Below are 27,629 nucleotides of genomic sequence, written 5' to 3'. Positions count from 1 at the left end.
GTAATGCATGTAAGGTGAAGGGTATAAAAGTTTGTACTGAAGAACAATAAAATGCTGATGCTTGAAGCCTTCTTTGGTGTCAGTCATACCTCTTCTGTCATCTGGTGATGCCGACATGATCCTGGAGTGATTCGGGCAGACGACCGCCGACCTAAGAGCAGTGAGATGGTGTCAGGGTCCGCAAACATATGCAGGAAACCTGATGGTTCATTTCAAGGATCTCAGAGCTCAAAAGACAACTCAGTTTACTCAATCAAAAATGCACCTTTATTTAGTGCCAACAAATGTGATAGTGGAGAGAGAAATAAAGAATAGTAAGAGAAAAGAGAGAAAGAGGGGAAGGGGATTATAGCTACCAACATGGAGGGACGAGTCCTCGAGGCTGAGATGCCTATAGACGTGATCTTCTCCAGTGGGGTGATCACAAAAGTGAATGGGGCTCTCCAGAGTTTTTATAGGATGGTCAAGGTAGGAACCAAAGCGAGGGGCACAGAGCCACAGCAGGAGCCACCTGTGTTGAGGTTGGGTGCTCAGGAACAAGCTGCACACCGTACTTCTGGTACAGACAGACCAGTTTGGACAAGCAGCCTTGGCTCAGTCCACTGTGACCAGTTCCATTGTTCTTGCACTCCATTCTCATGGAGATGCATACCAGTCCTCTGAGACTTGGCAAACATTCCACCTCAGCCAGGCCAGGGGCTCCTTTCAGAGTCTGGGGTTTCAGTCCTCAATCATTGCAGACAGTCGTGAGGCATATCACATCCTTGGACAGACTCTGACAGATGGTGGAACCCAGCCGGATGAAGCCGGGCTGACCAAAAGCCTGAAGACAAAGCCAGGCGGACAGAAAGCCTGAAGAAACAAATGCACCAACCCCAGGTGCATGGCTGGGTACATAGAGATGGGGGCTCAGATATCAGCAGAGGAGGAATACATATTGGACACTCTGCTGTGAATTCTACAAAGGAAAGGTAAAACATGTGAGAAGCGGGCACTATGCATTTTGTTTGTTTGGTGTGGATGAAATGGCGTGAGAATGAACGCACAGACTGCTGCCTTTGTTGAAACATGGGAAGAAGCAGGGCAGGGTATGCCCTGTGGAACACAACTACATTGGGAGATGAGACAGTTGCAGGGTTGCTTACGACATGGTGTTTAGTTTGGGACGCTTTATTACAAATACAAGGCGATAGAGAAACGGCAGTTGCCGCTGTCACCACCGTTCTCCCCATTCCAGTCGCAGTCGCCACTCCAGCAGCTGACTCCCCTGCTACAGCTGTGTCCCCTTTGTCTCCTCCTCCCTCCACGACTGCTCCTTCTGGGAAGGGTCCTATTCTACTGATAGCACCTGAGAATTGCCCTCTCCCTCCAGACACTGATGACGACATCCCAATGTCTCAGGGGTAAGTGCTGGCCAGGTCTGGCCTTGGCGGAGCTGCCATGGCACTTTTTGCCTGCGTGGGTTGCTGAGAAAGGGTTACCGGCTGCTGCGGCTTCCCTTGGCAAGCAGCTGCCTCTGCCACTACACAGGCTGCGCAGAGCTAACCAGGAGCCGCTTCTGGTGTGCTGCTGCCACAGACGGAGCGGGAGCTGCTGAGCCCCGAGGAGAGTTGGCAGGGCTGTACCACTAACATCAAATGGCTCCTGTCTGTGCCCTACAGCCAGTAAACCTCTGTGGCGGAGGCTGTGCAAAGGCTGTAGACAGGAAAGCACAGTCCCCACAGGCAAAAGCCAATGGCGCATCCTGTTCACAACCAGAGCATGTTTTGATAGATTAATTTGGGCCAGCAGAGTTAAAGGAGGCGAGATGTCTGCCAACCACCCCTCCACTGCAAGATATACTTACACCAGAACCAGTGGCCATTCTGGTAATAGGGGCAGATCCAAAAAGATTTTGGGCAAAATTATATGGGCAAGCATGGGAGGCAGGGGAGTTAGACTTGACAAATCAGATTCTAGCCTGTCCCGTGATCTGAAATAATGGTGACAGCCCAGATGAGTGGGAGCCTTTTCATCGGAGTGTAATGAAAGACTTAAGAAACACAGTGATGCAGCATGGGTTTACTTCTCATTTCGCTCAGTCTATGCTGCAAGGTATCTTTACTAATGAGTTAACCCCCTTTGATTGTCAGCAGATAGCACAGATTTGCCTCTCCCCGACTCAGATGTTGGTTTTTGAGTGACAGTGGAGACAGTTAGTGAATGAAGTCGCCTTAAGTAATTTAGAACATTCTCAGGATGACCCTCGCTTTGGAGCGGGTCCACCCTCACTCATGGAGTCCCTCCGACTAACACCCCACAGCTCCAAGCCAGACTGCTTAGGGCTACAGCAAGGGAAAGAGCTCACATTTCTCATGATGCAGCATGTACTGGATATAGGGGCTCCTCATCAATCATGGACGACAATTAAGCAGATCTGGTTGTGAGATAGCAGGTAATCTACTGTCTTGGGTTGCAATCCAAGATGTAACCAAAAGTATGTATTCTGTTACCATCTGTTGAAACTGGTTGGGGAGGTATTTTTCTCTTCTATGACCCATTCCTTGTGCCTCCTGGGGGGAGGAGGCGAGTGTCTTCTGTTAATGGGCCAGCTGTTAAAACCAGGTGGGGCAGTGTTCTTTATCTCTTTCAAGACCCATCCTCCCTCCCGGGGATATCTTCTGTTAATGGGCCATTAAGGCTCACTGCATGACTGATAACATTACATCATCCCATTGTGAGATGCTCCACCCAGTGGGAGAAGCCAAGCATTCCTACCTGGATAAAACCTGAGATTCAGAACACTAGGACAGCCTGTTTCCACTGGATTCCTAGAGGAAGACCAAACCCATCTCACCACCACTGGACCTTCAGAGGAAAACTACACCCTTCTACAGGATCATCTCTGCTCCAACAGAAACACATCTGTCACTCCCGGAGGACTTAATTGGACTGCTACCAACACCCTGACCAACAGGGTGTCATGTTGTATTCTGATTCTGGCAGTGTTTTCTTTTTTTGTTTGTTTGCTTTTTTTGTACTACTACATTTGTATTTTTAATATTCCTAGTAAAGAACTGCTATTCCTATTCCCATATCTTTGCCTGAAAGCCCCTTAATTTCAAAATTATAATAATTTGGAGGGAGGGGGTTTACATTCTCTATTCCAAGGGAAGCTCCAGCTTTCCCTGGCAGACACCTGTATTTTCCAAACCAAGACATTTACTTTCTCTCGTGCTTCCCAGGAATTTTCTGCAGTGTCAGGCTTTGCTGTTTCCTTTCATGGAACTTTGCTCATCCTTGCCTTCCCAGCTTGCTACTCCGAGGTTTCCCTGCTACAGTTCCTTTTGTTGTCCAGAGGAGGCACCGGGATTGGTTGCCCCTGAAGATTTGTAAAAGAAGCTGTTTCCATCCCTTCTGCCAACACCATCCGCCATTGTTCATGTGAGGAAAAGATGGCTGAAACTAGCGCCACAGGGGGAGTCATTGCATCTGCCCTGCCTGGCTGGGAGCCTACCATCACCCCTGCTGGTTGCGACAGTAACTACACCAAAAGGGAAATTGTCTGTAGTTGAGAAGGCTGCTACTGTGTTTGTGGTTTTGGTTGTTGTTATTACCATTGCTGTGGTTTGTTTGCCTTGTTATACATATGCACACTAGTAAAGAATTCTTATTCCTTTTCTCCTATCTTTGCCTGAAAGCCCTCTTAAGTTCAAAATTATAGTAATTCAGAGGCAAAGGAGACATATTTTCCATTCCAAGGGAGGCCCTGCCTTCCTTAGCAGACACCTATCTTTCAAACCGAGACAAAGGGCTTGCAGGCAAAGATATGGCAAAAGGACTAACAGTTCTTTGCTGGAATATATATCTCTAACAAGACAGACAAACAACAACAACAACAAAATCTGCAATATCAGACTTTTCCCACCGGTTAAACAATTTCCCCTTTGGTGTAGTTACGAACACAACCATTAGGGGGCACTGGTGGCACCTGGCAAGGCAGAAGGACTGTAGTGACTCCCCCATAGCTTCAGGGGGCACTGTTGGCTCAGGTGAAGCAGAGATGCTGAACTGATCTCCTGCAGCTTCAGAGGGTGCTCCAAAGTGAGCCCTAAGCCTCACCAGGGGTTAATAGTGACCTTGGAAAAAGAGAAGGTGGGGAGTCTGTTTTGCCTGGATGCTCGTGTACAGTGCAGATATCCTGGCGATGGCGGCCGCCAAGGTTCCACTCAATCAGCAGCTGGGACCCTCTCTCTGGAGAGAGGGAGGAGGCGGGGGGCCCAGTTTCCCCAAAACATCCGCACAGATGGTGAGGGTCTCCTGACAATGGCGGGTGCTAAAAAGTCCCAGGGAACCAGCAGCTCCTGCAAGCAGCAGGCTTACCAATGGGCAGCATGGAGAATTCCGCAGCAACACCAAGCCCCTGAGCATTGGAAGTCCAGCACCCAAAACCAGAAGCCTGTCCCCTCCAAGCAGGAGAAAAACTGCCTACTGCCAACTAAGAAATGCCAAAGTTCCGTCCTCCCCCCCCGCCCCCCCCCATTTCAGCAGTATGTTAAGGTAATTGGCTACTCCTTTTGTCTCTTAATCGCTGTCTATTCACCTAGAAAGCTGCCCCCAGCATCTACTGGACAACAAATGTGAAGAAATTCCCTGAGAAACCTAACCCAGAACATATTGTTATTTTAGATTTTAGTTGTTACTGTTTTGCTTTTTATTACACTGTTAGTTTTTCACTTATATCTTCTCGTATTCATCTCTCCTTATTGGTGAAAAGGGAGTGGTTAAAAATAAAGAGGAGGTAGCTCATTTTGGATTCTCCACCCTGCATAATTGTCTTAAACGAAGACATCAACTAGCTGTTTATTCTGTTTGTGGTAAATGTAATGGATAAATTCGTGTATCAAAGATTTGGTCTATTAAAAAGCTACTCCAGGGCATCTCTGAGATTTCAGAATTCAGCACGAGACCCACCACCAAAAAAGGTAAGAAAGGTGTTTAATATAATGGGGCAAGGCAAAAGCAAACACCAAAAAGCCTTGTGTGTAAGGTAAAACTTTTACCCCAAATGCATACAAATCCAGGCTCTGCCCCCGCTCCGAAACCCCCACTCCAAACGTGGCGGGTGAACCCGCCCCACCACCACCACCACCCCCACCTTCCCTCCAGCTTCAGTGTCTCTGCAGCTGCAGCTCCCCTGGGAGGAGCGGTGTGCCCATGCTCCTCCCCAGCCCCGGGGAGTCCTGTCCCCACCCAGCCCCTGGAACCTAACCCTCTCTGGCGGGGTCCCTGCCGCTGCCAACACAGACGTCCCCCCAGAGCAGGGGGGCGTCCCTTCCCGGTCCCGGCCCCGTATCAGTCCCGGATGGGGAGGTTGAAAATTGAACCAATTTCAAATAAAAGTTTCCCCGTGGTAGCCAATCCCTATTCTAAACAGGATCCCTCCGGAGAATGTGATACAGTGTGATAGGTCAAAAAGATACCTTTTAGACTTGCACTCTGGAAAATATTAGTGGAGTCTCCTAACCCTTTTGGTCTGGCCCTTTAAACAATTATTGAGTCAATTCGTGCCAGCAGAAGGAATTAAGTTACTACAATATATTGATAATTTGTTAAAAGCTGGCCCAAGGGAGGAGCAAATGAGAATATGTACAATCTCCTTGTTGAATTTTATGAAACTTAAAAGTTTCAAAATCAAAGCTACAATTTGCTGAATTAAAGATAAAGTAACTAAGACACTAGATGTTGTGGTTTGAAAACAAACCAAGTGAGAGGCTCTAAGTCAGAAATAAAATTTAATGAGAAGAAAAGGAAAATAAAATAAAATAAAATAAAATAAAATAAAATAAAATAAATGCAACAATACAAAAAGAAAAAAAAAAAAAAACCCACTGACAGAGTCAGAATACAACCTGATGAGGGTGATGGAAGCAGTCCAGAAAAGGTGGTCCTCCTGAAGCCGTGATGTCATAGAAAGGTCTGTTAGATCCGGTCCTCTTGGAATCCAGTGGGTGAGGGCTGCCTCCCAAATCCCAGCTTATATCCAGGTGAGAATGCTTGGTTCTTCCTCGTGGGCGGAGCATCTCACAATGGGATGATGAGTCATAGAGGAGGGCCTTGATGGCCCATTAAAGAGAGATAACTCCCTCCAGGAGTTATCTCCGGGTCATGCACAAGGCATTGATGGGCCATTAACTGAAGATGGTGATAGAATACATCCTAGACCACAACCCAGGACAATCCACCCCTTATTCTATTACCATCTACAACATGCCCAAATCAATGCATTCTTACAGAGGTATGAATATATACATACAGAATGAAACCTTACACACTGCTCTCACTTAAAATTAGGTCTCCCTGTGGTACACAACGGGTTTCTCCATCTTTCTGCATTACCCACCAAGTGTAACCAGGTCCTTGAGCAAAGACAATCTCATGGATGGGTTTGCCTTTGCCTGAAGTGGGATTAATCCAAACATTCTTTCCTAAAATGCCCTTCATGTGTACCACAGGTACTTTGTCTCCATCCACTGTGTGTAAGGGTTCAGACTGGGCAGGACCACCTCGATTGATAGACCCTTGGGTGTTAACCATCCATGTGGCTTTGGTTAAGTTTAGTTCCCAGTTCTTGAAGGTCCCCCCACCAAGTGCCTTCAGGGCAGTCTTTAGTAGTCTGTTGCACCGTTTAACTTTCCCGGCAGCTGGTGCATGATAAGGAATGTGGTATATCCATTCAATACTGTGTTCTTTAGCCCAAGTGTTTATAAGGCTGTTCTTGAAATGGGTTTCATTGTCCGACTCAATTCTCTTAAGGGTGCCGTGTCTCCACAGGATTTGTTTTTCAAGGCCCAGGATGGTGTTTTGGGCAGTGGCATGAGGCACAGGGTGGGTTTCCAGCCATCCAGTGGTGACTTCCACCATGGTTAGCATGTATTGCTTTTTTTGGCGTGTTTGGGGAAGGGTGATGTAGTCAATTTGCCAGGCTTCCCCATACCTGTACTTCAGCCATCGTCCACCATACCACAGAGGCTTCACTCGCTTGGCCTGTTTGATTGCAGCACAGGTTTCATAGCTGTGGATGACCTGTGAGATGCTGTCCATAGTGAGGTCCACCCCTCGGTCACGGGCCCATCGATATGTTGCATCTCTTCCCTGATGACCAGAGGCATCATGGGCCCAACGAGCTAGGAATAATACTCCCTTGTGCTGCCAATCTAGATCCACTTGTGATACTTTCACCTTGGCAGCTTTGTCTACCTGCTCGTTGTTGCGATGCTCCTCATTAGCCTGGCTTTTGGGTATATGCGCATCCACATGTCAAACCTTCACGGTCAGCCTCTCTACTCGGGCGGCGACGTCTTGCCAAATGTCAGCGGCCCAGATGGGTTTTCCTCTGTGCTGCCAATCGGCCTTTTTCCAGCGATTCAGCCATTCCCACAGAGCACTAGCTACCATCAATGAGTCAGTGTAGAGATAGAGCCTTGGCCACTTTTCTCGTTCAGCAATTTCTAAAGCCAGATGGACAGCTTTAAGCTCTGCAACTTGACTCGATCCACCTTGTCCCTCGGTAGCTTGTGCAACTTGTCGTGTGGGGCTCCATGCTGCAGCTTTCCATTTCCGGTTAGCTCTTACAATTCGGCAGGAGCCATCAGTGAACAGAGCATATCGTCTTTCAGTCTCCGGTAGCTCATTATATGGTGGGGCTTCCTCAGCACGTGTTACTTGCTTTTCTCCTTCTTCTTCTTCAGATGATAATCCAAAAGTTTCACCTTCCGGCCAGTTCATTATAACTTCCAGAATCCCAGGGCGATTTGGGTTTCCAATGCGGGCGCGCTGTGTAATGAGGGCAATCCATTTGCTCCATGTGGTATCGGTGGCATGATGTGTGGAAGGAACCTTTCCCTTGAACATCCACCCCAGCACTGGTAGTCGGGGTGCCAAAAGCAGCTGTGTTTCAGTGCCAATCACTTCTGAGGTGGCTTGAACTCCTTCATAGGCAGCCAAGATCTCCTTCTCTGTGGGAGTGTAGTTGGCCTCGGAGCCTCTGTAACTTCGGCTCCAGAATCCCAATGGTCGGCCTCGAGTCTCCCCAGGCACTTTCTGCCCAAGGCTCCAAAAAAAACCATTGTTTCCAGCTGCAGAGTAAAGCACATTCCTCACATCTGGTCCCGTCCTGACTGGGCCCAGGGCTACTGCATGAGCAATCTCTTGCTTGATCTGAACAAAAGCTTGTTGCTGTTCAGGCCCCCAGTTGAAATCGTTCTTCTTGCGGGTCACCAAGTAGAGAGGGCTCACGATCTGACTATACTCAGGAATGTGCATCCTCCAAAAGCCTATGGCACATAGGAAAGCTTGTGTTTCCTTTTTGTTGGTAGGTGCAGACATGGCAGTGATCTTGTTGATTATCTCTGTGGGGATTTGGCGACGACCATCTTGCCATTTGACCCCCAAGAACTGGATTTCTTGAGCTGGTCCCTTAACCTTGCTTCTTTTAATGGCAAAATCAGCTTTCAGCAGAATTTGGATAATTTCCTCTCCTTTCTTGAAGACCTCCTCTGGTGTATTCCCCCATATGATGATGTCATCAATGTACTGCAGATGCTCTGGAGCCTCACCCTTTTCCAGTGCAGCCTGGATCAGTCCATGGCAGATGGTGGGGCTGTGTTTCCACCCCTGGGGCAGTCGGTTCCAGATGTACTGCACGCCCCTCCAGGTGAAGGCAAACTGAGGTCTGCACTCCGCTGCCAAAGGAATGGAGAAGAAGGCATTGGCGATATCAATGGTTGCATACCACTTTGCTGCTTTGGACTCCAGCTCATACTGAAGCTCTAACATGTCTGGCACAGCAGCGCTCAGTGGTGGCGTGACTTCATTCAGACCTCGGTAATCCACCGTCAGTCTCCATTCTCCACTGGACTTACGCACCGGCCAAATTGGGCTGTTGAAAGGTGAACGGGCCTTACTGACCACCCCTTGGCTTTCCAGTTTACGGATCATCTCATGTATGGGAATCACAGAGTCTCTGTCTGTGCGGTATTGCCGACGGTGTACTGTTGCTGTGGCAATTGGTACTTGTTGTTCTTCAACTTTCAGCAGTCCCACAGCAGAGGGGTCATCTGAGAGACCAGGCAAAGTATTCAACTGTCTGATGTCTTCTTTCACTACTGCGGCTATCCCAAAAGCCCAACGATATCCTTTTGGATCTTTGAAATATCCATTCCTGAGATAGTCTATGCCGAGGATGCATGGGGCCTCTGGGCCAGTTGCGATAGGGTGTTTTTGCCACTCGTTCCCAGTTAAACTCACTTCGGCCTCTAATACAGTCAGTTCCTGGGACCCTCCTGTTACCCCTGTAATAGAAATGGATTCTGTTCCTACATACCTTGATGGCATCATGGTACATTGGGCCCCAGTGTCAACCAATGCCGTATATTTTTGTGGGTCAGATGTGCCAGGCCATCGGATCCACACAGTCCAGTAGATCCAATTGTCCCTTTCCTCTTCCTGGCTAGAGGCAGGGCCCCCCTATTCCTGGTCATTGCATACATTGTTCTCTTCCTGTAAATATGTTGCTGAGGTCCCTTCAAGAGGATCAGTCATATCATCATTCCTGTACCGGCTGGAGTTCTGTGCACGAGAGACCGGAGCAACACTGATTCTAGATGAGCTTTTTGTGGTAGGCATTTCTCTTTTCAGTTCACGTACCTGGGCTGCTAAGGAGGAGGTGGGTTTTCCATCCCACTTCTTCATATCTTCTCCATGCTCCCGAAGAAAAGACCAAAGGTTACCTCGGGGTGTGTATCCTCTCTCCCTGGCTGGGGGACGCCTGCTCCTAATCGCAGAGACTCTCGTCGGCTCTGGTGAGATATCATAAATTTCTTCCTTAAGTTCTTTTTTCAGTTTCTGATGGCCTTCTTCAATTAAGTTCCTGACTTGCTCAGCCAGTCTTGTTTCCACAGATGAGACATGGGCACGAACTGGGGCGGTGACAGTGTCTTCTTAAATCCTTAGTTTGTTAGTCAGGACACCCACCTTGTCCTCACCTTCTCTCCATTGCAGTGTTGCCAGGTAACATGAGTACATTTCTGGTCCAAGCCGTGCAAATCTCAACCACATCCGTGATGTGCACTGGACATCATCTGAGCTCTTAGGAAATCTCTCATCTTCTGCAAAAATGATCTCCAGCACAGCCAATTCCCTTAGGCATCGGATACCTTGTTCTATTGTGTTCCATTTTCCTTGGTGCACTAGGAGGTCTTCTTTACAAAGGTATCTGTCTTTCACACTTGTTAGCAGTTGCTGCCAGAGGCTGAGAGTTTCTTGGGTTTTTCCAATTCCCTGGTCAATGACCACATCCCGGGACAGTGATCCCAGTTGCCTGGCCTCAGTTCCATCCAGAATGGTGTCATTGGCTGCAGCGTCCCAGATGCGGAGCAGCCAGATGAGGATGGACTCGCTGGTCTGGTGGGTGAATTCCCTTCGCAGGTCACGCAGCTCACCCAGAGATAGAGAGCAAGTGATGATCTCTGTCTCTGTCTCTTCAGCTAAGTGCGAAGGTCCTGCTCCATCCTCGTCAGTCGCTATGCGGACTGATTTGCTCCTTGATTTCTTCTTCTGAGTGGTGGCAACTGCTACTGGTTTAGGCTGTTCCGGTTCAGTGATGGTTTGTGTGGAGATGCTGACAGCACTTTTGGTTCCTTTTTCCTCTGTGACAGTCTGTGTAGTCGTCGATGTTATTGCTTTGCTTCTTTTTACCTCTTCTACTTCTTTAAGAACATGCTCCAACACACCATGTAGTGTTTTGATTCTAAGCATGGTGCTTAGAAAACAAAGAAAACAGAGAAAACAAAGCAGGACTAACAAGAACATCAAGCTGTCCTTGGCATCCAGAGGGTACTCAATATTTTCAAAAACTGCTGCATCATTCCTGAAAAGCTGGAAAAAATCATTCTTTACTCCTCCCCACAGGGGCTGGGTGAGATTGTTGAGGCTCCAGACGTAGCATCCTAGACTAGAACAAGAATACAAAACTGGGTATATATTCTGAATGATGTTCATTGCCTCAGATTTTATCAAGCAATGGACATAATAGACCAGTAAAGCAATTTTAGTACCATATCCTGGTCTACGCAGGAGTATTAAGGCTGGCAGATAGTGCCCCACGTTCGGAAAAATATAGAGAGATAGGTATAAGACACATGTAAGCATGTTGGGCATCATAGCAGACAGGTGTCTTCTTCAATAAAATTGTAATTTCTGACTTTTCTTATTGCCTATGCCGCACGTTGGGTACCAAAAAATATGTTGTGGTTTGAAAACAAACCAAGTAAGAGGCTATAAGTCAGGAATAAAATTTAATGAGAAGAAAAGGAAAATAAAATAGAATAAAATAAAATAAATACAAAAAGAAAAACCACTGACAGAGTCAGAATACAACCTGATCAGGGTGATGGAAACAGTCCAGACAAGGTGGTCTTCCTGAAACAGAAATCTTGTAGAAAGGTCTGGTAGCTCCGGTCCTCTGGGAATCCAGTGGGTAAGGGCTGCTTCTACTGTCCCAAATCCCAGCTTATATCCAGGTGAGAATGCTTGGCTCTTCCCCATGGGCGGAGCATCTCACAATGGGATGATGAGTCATGGAAGAGAGCCTTAATGGCCCATTAAAGAGTCATGCAAAAGGCATTGATGGGCCATTAACTGAAGATGGAGATAGAATACATCCTAAACTACAACCCAGGACAAAAGGAAAGGTAAGGCCAACCTTTGCTCTCTATTGGATAAGGGAGGGAACTTAGTAACTGTAGATGAGGAGAAGGCAGAAGTGCTTAATGCCTTTTTTGCCTCAGTCTTCAGTGGGAAAACAACTTGCCTTCAGGACAACTGTCCTCCTGGGTTTGTTGATGGTGTCAGGGAACAGAATGGTCCCCCCCTTATCCAAGAGGAGGCAGTCAGAGAACTGCTGAGATCCTTGGATACTCATAAATCTATGGGCCCAGGTGGGATCCATCCCAGGGTGATGAGAGAGCTGGCAGATGAGCTTGCAAAGCCACTCTCCATCATTTACAATCAGTCCTGGCTCACTGGTGAGGTTCTGGACGACTGGAAACTGGACTATGTGACACCTATTCCCAAAAAGGGTGGGAAGAAGGATCCCAGTGATTATAGACCAGTCAGTCTGACCTCAGTACCTGGAAAGATAATGGAACAATTTATACTGAGTGTCATCACGTAGCACTTACAGGATGGCCAAGGTCTCAGGCCCAGCCAGCACAGGTTTAGGAGATGTAGGTCATGTTTGACCAACCTGATCTCCTTTTATGACCAGGTGACCCGCCTGGTGGATGCAGGAAGGGCTGTGGATGTTGTCTGTTTGGACTTCAGCAAGGCTTTTGACACTGTCTCCCACAGCATACTCCTGGATAAGCTGACAGCCCGGGGTTTGGACAGGAGCACTCTGCTGGGTTAGGAACTGGCTGGATGGCCGGGCCCAGAGTGGTGTTGAACATTCCTGCATCCAGCTGGCGGCCAGGCACCAGTGGTGTTCCTCAGAGGTCTGTGCTGGGGCCAGATATTGACTCTGTTCAATATTTTCCCTGATGATTTGGATGAGGCTATTGAATCTTTCATAAGTAAGTTTGTGGATGACACTAAGCTGGGAGCATGTGTTGACCTGTTGGAAGATAGGATGGCTCTGCAGAGAGATCTGGAACGGTTGGATGGATGGGCAGAGTCTAACAAGATGAAGTTTAATGAGTCCAAGTGTTGAGTCCTGTATTTTGGCCACAATAACCCCCTGCAGCGTTATAGGCTGGGGACGGTGTGGCTGGACAGTGCCCAGGAGGAAAGGGACCTGGGGGTTCTGGTCAGCAGCCGGCTGAACATGAGCCAGCAGTGTGCCCTGGTGGCCAAGAGGGCCAAGGGCATCCTGGCCTGTATCAGGAATGGTGTGGCCAGAAGGAGCAGGGAGGTCATTCTTCCCCTGTACTCAGCACTGGTGAGACCTCACCTTGAGTATTGTGTCCAGTTCTGGGCCCCTCAGTTTAGGAAGGACATTGAGATGCTTGAACGCGTCCAGAGGAGGGAGACAAAGCTGGTGAAGGGCTTGGAAAACAAGCCACATGAGGAATGACTGAGGGAGCTGGGGTTGTTCATCCTGGAGAAAAGGAGACTCAGAGGTGACCTTATCACTCTCTAAAACTTCCTGAAAGGTGGTTGTAGTCAGGTGGGGGTTGGTCTCTTTTTCCAGACAGCAACTGACAGAATGAGAGGACACAGTCTCAGGCTGCGTTAAGGGAAATATAGGTTGGATATTAGGAAGAAGTTTTTCACTGAAAGAGTGATTAAATACTGGAATAGTCTGCCCGGGGAGGTGGTGGAGTCACCGTCCCTGGATGTGTTTAAAAAGAGACTAGATGTGGCTCATTTTTCTGCACATGAGGACAGCCTGCTCCTGCATCTTTAGGATTTCCTTCTTGAAAAATATCCAGGCTTCCTGAACTCCTCTGCCCTATATACTTATCAGAGGAATTTTTAGAAAATTGTGAAAATATTCAAAATGTTTGCAGATTTGGGGTCTTTTCCAACAGCTAAACCCCACACTGCCACTCACTCAACCCAATCCCCACCCAAACAGGACGGGTAAGAGAATAAGAAGACCAAAAAGCGTGGGTCAGGATAAAGATACTTCTATAAGGAAAAGAAAGAAGAAAATTAAAGAAAACAAAAACACAACTGATGCAAAGACAATCGTTCACCACCTCCTACAAACAGATTGATGCCCACCCAGTCTATGAGCAGTGGCTATGTCCTCCAACCCCCTCTCTTCTGCCCAGTTTTTATTGCTGAACATTACACCGTATGGCACAGAATATTCCTTTGGCCAAATCAGGTCACCTGTCCAGGTTGTTTTCCCTCCCAGCCTTCATGCCCACCCCCCAACTACTTGCAGAGTGGGAAAAGGAGAAAGCCTGGATCCTGTGGAACCATTCTTCAGCAATAACCAAAGTACTGGTGTGTTTTTAACAGTTTTAGTTGCAAATCCAAAATACAGTGCCATGTGGGCTGCTACAAAGAAAATTAACTCCATCTCAATTATACCCAGTACACGTTGGGAAAGTGTCTCAGTGTTGATTATCTTAACCTACATTAAATTTTTAAATCTGAATTTAATTTAAAGCACTTTCATTCTGACATTTTTGGGTTTAAATTCCATTGATTTTGTGCTGTCGTTGTCTATCACACTCCCTTAAGCTGACTTAAGCAAATTTAAGTGCCTCAGGAAAGAACATAATTTAATACAGCTTTTTTGTGGACTTTTGTATTGGGTTTGCATGGCCAGATTTTGGTAGCAGGGGGGCTACAGGGGTGGGTTATGTGAAAAGCTGCTGGAAGCTTCCATTTCCAGTAGAGACAATGCTAGCTGGCTCCAAGACAGACATGCTGCTGACTGTAGTGATTTCACATTCACCGAATTCTGTTTTGCCAAATTTAATGTAGTGGTTTGAGTGTCTGCTCTTTTTTACCTCTGGGAGATAGGATTTTGGAGAAAAAGGCAAAATAAGCCCCAACTTAAGGTAAACAGATAGTTTATTAACACACACCAAGGAAAAAGAAGAAAAGGAGAGGGAATGAAAAAAATGAAACCTTCAAAACCCCCCTAGAAGTGTTCACTTTTCTACAAACAACATAGAGACAAAACCTGTGATTTTCAGTCAGTTTCACCATTTCAATAGTCTTTCATCAATTCTTTAGGAGAGGAACCTCTTAATTTACCATGGAATCTTCCCCACTGACAACCTAGAACAGTTCTCCTGTGGGTCTGAACTCTCACAGAAACAGCCGCCCAGGGAAACCTGCTTCCATGTGGTCTCCTCCCATTAGCAGTTTCCCAAGCTGCTTATGGGGCATAGGATCTCAGGCATTTGGGGTGTCACCTTTTAAAAATGAGCAACTTCAAAGGGAAAAAAATTCTTCATCTCAAGAAACAGAGATGTCTTCTCACTTCTTTCACTGGTGCAGGAGCTTCTCTTCTTTCTCTCTCTGTTCAGGCATCTCATGGGACCACAAGAATCACAGATTTTAATGCAATATTACTCATCCATCACAAACACCTTTGCTCAAAAATCCACAAAATCCTCTCCCCAAATGCATATTTTTCCCATGATTTAAAGGACAATCTACCTATAGAGCTCATTTCCATAGCTCAAATAAGAAGTCCAGCCAGCAGGCAACTCCTCCATCCTTCCTCTAAATAATCTTTTACTCACTCTCTCCATCTGACTGGTATGCTGAGTCTTCTCTATGTTTGCTCCGTCTTTTTCTCTCTCTCTGGGAAGAGCTAAGTTTTAAAAGTCTCAATCTGTGCCAGGAGAGTTAACATTCTTGCAGATGGGTCACGTGATCTCTGCTGGGCAGTAGCCTCAGGATTTTCAAAAGCTACAGGGATGGGGGAAGAAAACCCAGGCCGACAGGTTTCAGAGCAGCCGGGCTGATGGATGCCTCCTGCCCCCACCCCTCGGTCTCATCCAGGATGGCTCAGCTTGGAGCGGCTGCAGGCTCTTCTCCCCCTGCTTGGGGAAAGCGCCCAGGCCCACGGCCAGGCCTTGGGCCAGCTTCCCCCCCATAGGGGGAGCGGCAGAGTGTTTTACAGCTGCTAAAAAATCGATCCGGGATGGGGCATATGCTCATCCCCGGCCCAGGAGTCACCGGGAGTCCCAGCCCTTCCCCTCACAAGGAGAGAGCCAAGTCTGCTTTCTTACCTCCTGTGAGGGAGAAAGGAAGAGGAAGTCCCAGGCTTCCTTCTGACTTTTTAAGGCTGTGTGACCCAGAGGTATATACCTGCACCAAATTGGCTATTCTGGTTTTCAGTTCAAAGGAAATCACCAATTGGTCCTCACCATCTATGCTAAACCAGCACACTGGCCAAGGCTGGGCCAATTAGAAATGGTGGTAATGTGTCTTACAATGTAAGATGTAACCAAAAGAATGCATTCTATTACCATCTGTTGAAACCAGGTGGGGCAGTGTTCTTTATCTCTTCTGTGACCCATCCTCCCTCCAGGGGGGATATCTTCTGTTAATGGGCCATTGAGTCTCACTGCATGACTCATAAAATTCCATCCTCCCATTGTGACATGATCCACCCAGGAGGAATAGCCAAGCATTCCTACGTGGATATAATCTGAGAATTAGAACACCACACGCAGCCTTTTTCCACTGAATTCCCAGAGGAAGACCAGACCCTTCTACACCACCACTGGACCTTCAAAGAAAAATCACACCCTTCTATAGGATCACTGCTTCAACAGAACTGCATCTATCACTCCAAGAGGACTGCAGCCACCATTTAATCAGACTGCTACCAACACCTTGACTGGCAGGGTTCATGTTGTATTCTGACTCTGTCAGTGTTTTTGTACTATTGCATTTATTTCAATTTTCCTATTAAATTGTAGTTCTGACTTGGAGCCTCTCACTAGTTTACTTTCAAACTAGTACATAATGCTTCTGTGATAATATATTTACAAAGAAGAAAAAATTATTGCGCAGATGTAATTGCAGCCAGGAGAAGATTGGGATGAGAACTTGTTAGAGGAACAACTCTGAAGACACCAAGGTTAGTGGAGGAGAGGGAGGAGGTCCTCTGGGTTCTGGAGCTGGGATTCCTCTATAGCCAAGAGTGAAGACCATGGTGAAGCAGCTGTGCCCCTCCAGCCCATGGAGGAGACCCACACCAGAGCAGGTGGATGCCTGAAAGAAGACTGTGAACCCATGGGAGGCCTGTGCTAGAACAGGCTCTTGGCAGGGACCTGTGGACCTGTGGAGAGAGTAGCCCACACTGGAGCAGGTTTCCTGGTAGGACTTATGACCCCATGGGGAACTTTGGAGCAATCTGTGCCTGAAGAACTGCACTCCATGGATGAGTGACCCACTTTGCAACAGTTCATGGACAGCTGTTGCCCATGGGCTAGACTCACATTAGAGCAGTTCATGAACTATCTCACATGGGAGGAACCGCATGTTGGAGCAGGGGAAAGACTCTTCTCCCTGAGCAGAGGCAGAAAAGTGATGAACTGACCATAACCCCCATTCCCTGTCTCCCTGCACAGCTGGGGGAAAGGAGGGAAATCTGAGAAGGAGGGAGGGTTGGGGGGAAGGATTATTTCAGGTCTTATTTTACTTCTCATTATCCTGATTGACTTCTGTCTTGGGTTTTGTAGCCAAAAAAAAAATGTTTATTCTATTCCATCTGTTGAAACTCGGTTGGGGAGGTGTTTTTTCTTTATCTTTTGTAACTCCAGAAGGGAGGGGGTGACTGCTTTTTCTGATAACAAGCCAACTGTTAAAACCGGATGGGGCATTGTTTCTTATCTCTGTTCAGTCTTCCACTACCTCCATGGGGATATCTTCTGTTAATGGGCCATTAAAGCTCACCAATGACATGACACATTACATCATCCCATTGTGAGATGCTCTACCCAGGGAGGAGGAGCCAAACCATTTCCACCTAGATTAAAGGGAGCCACAAGTGTCACCAGTCATGCAGCATTCCCATAGGACTCCCAAGGGAAGACTGAACCCATCTCTGGACGCTTTTTCTCTACAGGACCATCTCTGCTTCCAACAGGACCACATCTGCCACAGCAGGAGGGCTTACTTTTAGACTGTTTCCAGTACCCTGATCAAGAGGGTGTCAGGTTGTATTCTGACTCTGAAAGTGGTCTTTTGTATCATTGCATTTATTTTATTTTACTTCTTTTTTTTCCTCTTCTTATTAAATTGTATTTCTGACTTGGAGTGTCGCACTCACTGCTTTTGCTTTCAAACCACTACAGCTTCTCATCTGATTTTGTAAGTGAATAAATTCAATTCATATCTCTAATTTCAGTCTATTTTACCTGGGACAATATTTGTTGAGTGATCTCTTGTGGTCCTGCTTTGGTTTGGATAGACAGGTATCTGCCAGGGAAGATTGGAGTCTCCCTTGGAATGTAATTATTATGAATTTGCAATTAAAATACTGTCAGGCAAAGAATTTTGGGAATAGGTATAGCAGTCCTTTACTAGGGATATAAAACAAAATACAAATGTAGTACAGAAGAATAAGTAAGCAAACAAACAAACAAGAAATCTTAGAAAATTCTGACAAAGTCAGAAATACAACTTGATGCCCGGTTGGTCAGGGTGTGGGAAGCTGTCCAAAGTAAGCCCTCCTGGAGTGGCAGATGTGGTTTTGTTGGAAGCAGAGATGGTTCCGTAGAAAAAGGGTCCAGTAATGGTGAGATGGGTCTGGTCTTCCTCCAGGAATCCGGTGGAAAACTGAATCACTGATGACACTTGTGACTCCTTTTATCTGAGCGAAGATGGTTTGGCTCCTCCTCCCTGGGTAGAGCATCTTACAATAGTATGATGTAATGTGTCATGTTATTGGTGAGCTTTAATGGTCTATTAACAGAAGATATCCCCATGGGGGTAGTGGAACAATGACCAGAGATAAGCAACACTGACTCATTTGAGCAACACTGAGCCACCCGGTTTTTAACAGCTGGCTTCTTAGCAGAGAAGGCAGTTAACCTCTCCCCAACCGGGTTTCGGCCACGTCTTTGAGTTAAGCACTCTTAAGTATCCAACACTTGATCTCCTTGGTAACTTATGGGGAAAAATTGTTTTGAGTGAAAAAGTGACAAACCTAACCCCCAACAGGTCCTTATCTCAACTCATGAGTCCTTTGTTATATGTTTCCTCCCCTGTCCAGTTGCAGAGGGGAGTGATTGAGAGGCTTTGGTTGGTGCCTGGCATCCAGCCAGCATCAACTGGCTACAGATTTGAAGCTGTTTTCTTGTATAAACATTTTCTTATGCTTTAAAAATATATTTCTAAGGGGGAAAAAGTGTATTGTCTCTGACTCCTGAGATTTTGAGCTATTTTCCTATGATACTTGAGGGATGGACTAGAGGAAGTGCCTCACCTAGCCTCTGCTACCACAATCCAAAAAGGAGATGGAATTCCTGTGTGTAACAGCTGATCCCAACAGCTGGTGAGCTGAAGGAACAGCTGCAGGAAATCCCTGCAGCCCTGCTGAGCAGGTAGCAGGTGCCTTGGCTGCACACCTTGCTCACCCTACAGGGAGCAGTCATGAGATAAACTCTAAGCAAACATCTCTGACTGACTGACTTTGACTCAGATACTGGCTTCTAGCCAACACAAATCTTCAAGTATGAACTGATTTGACAGCTAATGTAGCCACCTTGCTCTGGTATACCCACACAATGATTCTCTTCTTTCAAGCCTTTCCTTCCTTCATGAGCAAACTGTCTATTTATGTTAATTTCAACCTCTTTTATGCTTGCAGAGTGCTGAAGAAAATTCCAAGGATGGTACCATATCCTGGTCAGTAACGATCCGACAATCCTACCTAGCACGATGAAGTGTGATTACATATGTCATGGTTTAACCCCAGATGACACAGATGACACCCCCCCCCCCCCCCCGAATTGTTGGGAAAATATTTATTGTAACAGTGTTAAGTCTTGCTGATGCTGACATCTCAAGAATCAGAAATATTTAACAATTTCTTCACAGTTACAGGGAATGAGAAGGGGGTTATGAAACAAGGTCCTGTCTAATTCTTGCAAAATGTGGAATATGTAAAAATCTCTTTAAGAAAAGATGTTCTTTGATGTTTGAGCTTTGTAAACTTTGAAGCCTAATCAACAAGATGGGAGATTTAACCTGTGAAACAGAGCACCTTACAACCTCTAAGTGATGTCCAGGTGTTATAAAAACAAATTAAAGTGTAGGGCTTGAGATGCTTCAGTTGATTTATTAAAAAATATGGATATTGATCTAATACCGATATGCAACTATGATGGACAAAGACTCTCTAACAGTCTGAAGTTAGAAAGTGCATGTTTATTACGACGCCGGGCAGCGTGCGGGATAGCTCCCAAATACACACGCGCAATTTACAGATGATCACAGGGTCTTTTTATGTACAAGAGTATACCCAAAACACAAATGCATATTCATAACTCTGGTCCGTCCCACTCCCTGCTTCGTATGGCAATTAGCCAAAAAGCAATTAAGCATGCGTGTTTTGTTCTTTGAAATGAGTCGGTGGTCCTTCTTATGGGGTGGGGTCTCAAAATGATGAAGTAAGATGGGTCTTCCTCGCTTTTACTTTTTAACCTTTTAGTGTTGGTGACACCTGGATCCTGTTTTCTCAAGACTATCTGATTTATGATCACATTGTGTTCTTGGAGTTTATTGATTAAGTTGACAGGCCTCCTGATTTATCAGTTCCTTAAATCCGGCTTACGTTAAAAAAGGGAAGTTTACCTCAACAATGTCTAGTTAGTAAAAGGGAAGTCTACCTCAGCAATATCTAGTTTAACTAGTCCTTAATTCTTCAAAATTAATGTCTCACAGTGATCTCAGATGTAGGGGGGAGGCTAACAAAGACTGGGAAGAAATGCAGAATTTATGGGCTACAAAGACCTTTTGCAGAACTCCCAAGATAAAGAAGAAACTAATAAAGTCAACTCAGCAACTGTGCCAAAATCAGCTCAAACTGAGTAAAAGATAATTCCAGCAGGGGGAGATCACAACCAGCAACCCACAGGCCACCAACCCAAAAGAAGAGAGAAACTGAGCATGTGGATTAATTAGCATGAGAAGCTAGAGAATTATTAACCAGTAGAAGATAGAATGCTAATTAGTAAGAGAACTATGCAACTTATAGGAAATAAACACTAATTCTTTTTTTGCTAAAATGTATAAATAATTAAAAGTTTTGATAGTTGGTGTGTGTATGTGTTAGGAGTGATTCCCCCACACACCCAGCACTGAAATAAAGTAATGCCTGCTCTCTGATACTGAAATTACAGTTTTAGAGAGTTTTATTTTCCTGATATTTTCAGTGATAGGTTGGGGGAGAGAACTGGAAAAAATGAGAAAACTCATAGGTTGAGCTAAAGACAGTTTAATATGTAAAGCAAAAGTAGTGCACACAAGCAAAGCAAAACAAGGAATTCATTCAGTGGCAGGCAGGTGTTCATCCATCTCCAGGAAAGCAGGGCCCCATCACATGTAATGGTTACTTGGGGAAGATAGATGCCATAACTTTGAACATCCTCCCCTTCCTTCCTCCCTCAGCTTTATATACCGAACATGATGTCATATGGTCTGGAATATCCTTTTGGTCAGTTGGGGTCACCTGTCCCAGCTGTGTCTCCTCCCAACTTGTTGTGTACCCCCAGCCTACTCCCTGGTGGGGTGGTGTGAGAAGCAGAAAAGGCCTTGGCTGTGTGTAAGCACTGCTCAGCAATTAAAAAAAAAAAAAAAAATCCCTGAATTCTAAACACTATTTTCAGAACAAATGCAAAACATAGCTTCATACTAGCTACTATGAAGAAAATTACCCCAGCCAAAACCAGCACAATATGCAGGATTCCAAAGAGGACAAAGCAGGTAAATTACTTCCTCTTTCCAGCACTCTGTAATTGTGCTGTTCAGAGCCGTCTTTTACTCAGCAGCCACTGCTTTTCTTTTGCTACTCTGGGAACAAGTAGACTCTAGCAGTAGGACTCTAATTTTTTTTCCTTTTTGAACATGAGCCACCTTAAACAAACAGCTTTCTCATCAATCACTTCAAAACAACTCGAGTTAGATATCAAGAGAAAGAGTGTTCTGCCTTCAGCTGGGGGATGCTTTCCTCATGGAAGCAAGTGTTCTCTGTACAGCTGTATGCCAAGCCTTCCTAAATATGCCCTAATTCCAACTGTAACTGCATAGGAAGACTAAGAAACGCATGTGTTTGTTAGGAGGCTCTCATTTTAGACAGGAAAAACCTGAAACAAACAAAAAAATCCCGCACCGCGCTAAACAGTAACGTGCGGCTTAGGCCAGGTTCCCTGCTACATTGGGTGGGTCATGGGCGCCCCTCAGGCCAGGCTGCCCCGCGCCCTGCCCCCTCACACAGGAGCTGCAAGCGGGCACCCAGGAGCAGCACTGACCCCAGCGCCCGTTCGCTGCTGCGGCGTGCAGGCGAGCTCCTACTGCCTCCGGCCCCTGCAGTATGCAACGCAGCTGGGAAGCCGCTTGAGTTCCGCCATGCTCTCCAAGTGGCCCTTCCTGCCGCTATGTCCCGGCGGCGCTGTCCCCTCCCGGCTGTTGCTCCTCCTCCTCCCCGCTCTGTCCCAGGGCGCAGGACTGACATCACGCCCAGGGTTTCCATCCAATTAAGGGAGGAGGAGGTTGAGCGGAGTGGTAGCGTGATGGCGGTAGTCGAGAGGACGTAGGAAACAGCGACGGAGCAACAGAGCACTTATCAAGGTTCTCCTTGCCCGGTTTGGGGCCCTATTGTTCAAGCCAGTGGGGGCTGCAGGCGAGCCCACTGCGTGGGGCTGTAAGAGCCGGCAGCTCAGGCCTTGTGGTGGCCGCAGGAGCAGCTTTCGACCCTAGGTTGCAGCACAGATCTCTTTGTGAAGCGTAGCGCCGTCTCGGATCAGGGCAGACCTAGGAAAGTCAGGCCGAATGCAGACACGCAGGTAGGCAGAGGCCCGCCATGGCTCTTTTCTCTTTCCCTGGTCCGGAGTTGCGTGGTGGTTGTCGCTTTCAAAGATAGATGGAGAGGGGACTGGCGCTGAGAAGGAGTTGGATGCCTGGCGTGCCGCTGGGTCCCTGGAGTTCGTCGCTGTTTTCCGAAGAGGGAGGGAGCTGTGAGAACTGAGGTGGGCAGTCGGGGTTGAGTCTCTTTAGCTGGGTCTAGCGGGGTCTGTGACGAACTGGCTGGGAGGCCTTCGCTCTTCTCTGGCCATGGGGGGCGCTGGAAGAAGCGAACACAGAGGACAGCAGCCGCCTTGGCAATACTTCCCGGGAGCCTTGACCAGGAGCAGCGCCTGTGCAGGTCGCGCCACCAGCAGAGGGCCATTTTCGGGGGCGGGAGGTGGAACTCGCGAGAGGTAGGGAGGAAGCCCTGGCCTGGGCTCTCCTCGGGAGCTGTCGGTCACGGAAGGCCGCGACAGCGGGGTGCGGGTGGTCGGGGAGGATCGTCGCAGAGCAGGGAGTGGCCGACAAGGAGAGTTTCATGGCTATTAAAGATCTTTCCTGGGGCCCAGGGAGTACCGGTCCCAGAGGAGGCAGAGTGTTCGTAGCCTGGGTGTGGGAGGGCAGCCAGCGGCCTATTTGCGAGGAACCACCAATCTGCTTGGCTCGCCGCCGCGGGGGCCCCAGCCTAGCTTCGCGGCTTCTCTGGGGTCACAGGACTCTTTCCTATCACTTTTTTTTTTTCCGTCATTGCTTTTGTTTGCTGCCTAGAGTGGCCCTGGTGTCTGAGATACTGCCTGAGCGCAGGGTTTTTACCATCCCGGTACGAGGCGGCCTCCGCCTCCATCATGAGCTGGAGCTTGTATTAGAGAGCATCTCAAGGCAGGCAACCTGCAGGTGGGCCCCTAATCGCTTTCACTTCACTACATCTGTGAGAGGTGCTGCTCTTTAACTTATTACCAGTGATTTTATATTTGCACTCCATTTAATATAAACCTAAACTTTTTCTAGGTGCGTCTGACACGGTAGAGATCTGATTGAAGATGTTTGAAATAGTGATCACTCCATCTGTGGCATCTTGTTAGCTTGATGTAGTTGAGCCATTTTTAAAAATAGGACAGTCTATTTTCTTGACTCTACCCCCAAGAGAATGTAAACTTTGTGTTTAGATCTGCTTATGGATATGTTTGGTGCATGAAATAATTTTGCTAGTCAAATCTTAGAGCATTAATAATTATAATTTTTATTTTTGTGTTTGGGGAGGCGGTTTTCCTTTAAAAGTAACATCGAGTTCTTCTTAAGACAGGACTATGGCATACCAAAAGCTATTTTTCAGTTAAAAAGAAGATTCCAGATGTGATAGATACTCCCTTTTGGTGGTGTTATTACAAGATAAGTTATTTTCAGTATCTTTCAGTTGCAATCATCAAATATTTCAAATTATGTCAACATTTTTCTTTACTACTCTAGGCAATTTTGGAAAAATCTTGCAGAGAACAGTTGAGTCATCTGGAAAACAGAGTACCAAGAAGTAATTTCTTGGCATCTGCCTTCTAACCTGAGTGGACTTCTATTTATCTTTTAAACTTCTTAATATTTACAATGAATGGGCACAGTGATGAAGATGTAAGAAACAGTAGTGGAGAGTCAAGGTAAGCACTTTCAGTCCTTGATTACATATTCTCCTGTATTTTGTTTTTTAGAACTGGTTTACATTTTAACTTTGTGCTAAAGTTTCCTGGTGAGCAAGTGGACTGACCATGCATTTTTACAGATGCTTAATCTGCTTGTTAAAATCAGATCATATTTAATTTGATGACTGTAACAATCGTGCATATACCTTACATAATACAATTTTAATTCTATTTAAGCTCTATCAGCATTACTCTTTTTTCCTCAAAAGTTGTCTGAAGTGTCAAAAGCTGAAACAGATTAGATTGAAATGATAATGTAAAACTCTTGTCTATCTATAGAGTGCATGGCATGCATGCATAAAACATGCTGTATAAACCTTAAACTATGCTATCTCTAAAGTTGGAACAGTGGACTGTTAATTCCAGTGGAGCTTCCTTTTTATTGAGTTGTCAAAGCTGCATGACAGAAAGTGTTAACTTCATGTTTGTTTTCCTAAGTGAAAGTACAATTTTCCCAGCTGTTATCTTAATTAAAAAAAAAAAAAAATCCACTCCTCTGATGTTGATGCTGGTGTTCTAGGATGTGTAGAGGGTTCACTTTGTTTGGAAAAGCCTGGTTAGAACTTTCCTGCTGCAAGATAACAGTGAACTTGTAGGCGTGGAATTGAATTCTTGTTCAACTTAGAAGTATTCTAGAATAAATATCTATTGCACTGGGAAGTTAAGATTTCTAAAACTGGGAATATGAGGAATGCTTCAGATTTAAGATGGCAAGGTAAATTTACAAATAGAAGCTGTTGTGATCATGCTGTCAGTCTACCCATTTGTCTTGTCTGTCTCCTCTTTCTGATCACAGCCTGTTGAACCTGTAAGTTGATTTCATGAGTCAAAGGTCATAAAGAAAACTTGAGTTCTGTGGGCTTTATGAAAACAGCCAGTTGGGTAAAGGGGGCAGATCTAAATTATTGCCTCAAGTGAAAAAAATCCAAGAACATAATGGCCAGCTGATCATTCAGCACATGCTGGCCATTAGGCTTGCATGTAGCATAGTGTGAATAATGGGGTGGGAAGAAGGGGGAAGAGAAGTGTTTAGGTGATATTAGGTGTGAAACCTCAGAGTGTCCGAGCCCAAATGATTAGACCCGTTTGAGTTTCTTTGGGACTTAGCCCTGTGGCGACTTGATGGAGAGAGAGACAGCTTCGGTCCAGTTATCCAGAAAGCAATTTTAATAATACGAAAATAACAAACAATAAGGTGTCCACTATATTCGACTGAACTGGACCAAGGTAGTAACAAGGGGCAAAAGGCAAAGGGCGTGGTCTTGGGTCAGACAGGGGTACTTATGCACCTCAGTGTGAGTGGGGAGTTAAGGTGGGGTCTGAGGGAAGGGTCTAATAGGAGAGAACAATTAGGAATATTAAAATTCCTGTAGTAAAAATCAACTTATAGTAACACAAAGAACTAAGAACTTTCTAGTAACCATTTGCATAGAGAGTACGTGAATAAGCCTTTTGCTTATGGCACTGGAAATGAGGTTTCTCAAGGCATTTTTCCAGGGTTTTCTTCTTCCCTGGGGAAACTACCCTCTATATTTCCCCCCTTTTGTCTTTCTAAAGAGAAAATGTTTTTTTCCCTAAGGTTTTGAACATGAGTTTTAACATACAACAGGAAACAATCATTACTACTAAGAAAATTAACAGTCCAGTTTTAGCTATGGAGAGTACATATAGGTTATAGCCTTTAAAAAGTTCATTAAGCCAGTCTTTGTTGTCCATTTCGATTTTTCAAGTCTTTCTTATAGTACTTTAATTTTAAGGAACATTTTCTTGGAGTCTTTAGGCCAGAAGATGCAGCTTATTTGGTGACTGTGGCTTGGCATTAATTTAGCTTGGATTTGTGCTTCATTTATCTTTGCTGCTTTTTCTCTGTTATAACGAACTCACATTACAAGTTAGATTGTTTCAAGACTCACATGAGATGTTATATGGGTAAAGGTAAACAGGACACATACAAGGAATTAATTTTGACATATATAAGGGGTAAAAGATATAGGTAAGAAAGTAAGTTTAATGTAGCAATTAATATAACACTTAATTGAAACTTTTTCTTTCATTTCTTTGCTCTCAACCCAATACCTTTTATTCTTAGTAAACCACTTGTTTTCTTCTTCAGTCTTTCTCTCACTCTCTTCTCTTTTCCTTTTTCTCCTCCTTTCTCTACTATCACTCTTCATCATCAAATACCTTACATGCACTTTTTCTTCACTTGCTTTTTCATTCTTATTAAATTTCACCTTTTCTCTTAACAAAAACTGTAGTTTAACGTGAGGCATAAAAGAAAGACACTTCACTGTTAAGAACAGAAAAGTAAAACTTATAATTTGTAAAAAGGCTTTTTAAACTAGTGAAAAATCCAACCAGACTTATTATACCTTCATCAGACTTATTATACCTTCATACTCGCCCCCTTTATTACTTAATTGTTTGTAGGGGTGAGAAATATTTATGATGTTACTAAACCAATAAACCTAATCTTTCTAGCTATTGGTGTTTCCCATCAAGTTTTTTACTATCATGTTTAGGAGCTATCAAAGGTATAATGTTACTGGGTGGCTTGCTGCAGACTAATTACTTAAAACTTATAAGTTGCAACTTGAACATTATAAACAAACTAACTTAAAAACTATTAGAGGTAACATTTAAAACTGTCAGAGGTAGCATTTTCCTTTAGCTAGTATATGTCCTTTCAAGTGTCCAACTCTTGAGGTCCAGGTGAAGTTACAGGTGAGTTGTCATTCGAAAGGTCTCAGATTTCTATCGAGCTGGTGCAGATGGTTGTTATCCATCGAATACCAGCAGCTGTGGAAATATATGTATATCTGTGTCCCCAAGTGACAAAGTCTCACAGAATCACAGAATGTGTAGGTTGGAAGGGACCTTCAAGATCATCGAGTCCAACCGAACCCGAACACCTCAACTAGATCATGGCACCGAGTGCCACGTCTAGTCTCTTTTTAAACACATCCAGGGATGGTGACTCCACCACCTCCCCGGGCAGACTATTCCAGTATTTAATCACTCTTTCAGTGAAAAACTTCTTCCTAATATCCAACCTATATTTCCCTTGACGCAGCCTGAGACTGTGTCCTCTCATTCTGTCAGTTGCTGTCTGGAAAAAGAGACCAACCCCCACCTGACTACAACCACCTTTCAGGAAGTTTTAGAGAGTGATAAGGTCACCTCTGAGTCTCCTTTTCTCCAGGATGAACAACCCCAGCTCCCTCAGTCATTCCTCATGTGGCTTGTTTTCCAAGCCCTTCACCAGCTTTGTCTCCCTCCTCTGGACGCGTTCAAGCATCTCAACGTCCTTCCTAAACTGAGGGGCCCAGAACTGGACACAATACTCAAGGTGAGGTCTCACCAGTGCTGAGTACAGGGGAAGAATGACCTCCCTGCTCCTTCTGGCCA

The 27,629-nt window shown here is 45.7% G+C and overlaps 1 protein-coding gene across 6 annotated transcripts in view; it reads left to right on the top strand.

Annotated features, from left to right (window-relative positions):
• Nucleotides 1-22,207: 22,207 nt before the first annotated feature.
• The window catches only part of LOC136373453 (chromodomain-helicase-DNA-binding protein 1-like), a 102,797-nt gene continuing 97,375 nt past the window's right edge, over nucleotides 22,208-27,629 (top strand). For 4 of the 6 annotated variants that reach the window (XM_066338350.1, XM_066338347.1, XM_066338345.1 and 1 more), the window contains exons 1-2: nucleotides 22,213-22,529; nucleotides 23,998-24,179. In XM_066338350.1, coding sequence (XP_066194447.1) covers nucleotides 24,130-24,179 — 50 coding nt within the window. In that variant the 5' untranslated portion in view covers nucleotides 22,213-22,529; nucleotides 23,998-24,129. Of the gene's footprint in view, nucleotides 22,530-22,907; nucleotides 22,944-23,997; nucleotides 24,180-27,629 lie in introns of those variants that run through there. The other 2 variants (XM_066338349.1, XM_066338346.1) reach the window with 2 other exon arrangements.

This window comes from Sylvia atricapilla, chromosome W (genome assembly GCF_009819655.1).
Source record: "Sylvia atricapilla isolate bSylAtr1 chromosome W, bSylAtr1.pri, whole genome shotgun sequence".
Classification (NCBI taxonomy): Eukaryota; Metazoa; Chordata; class Aves; order Passeriformes; family Sylviidae; genus Sylvia; species Sylvia atricapilla.
This window is presented reverse-complemented; position numbering and strand designations above follow the sequence as displayed.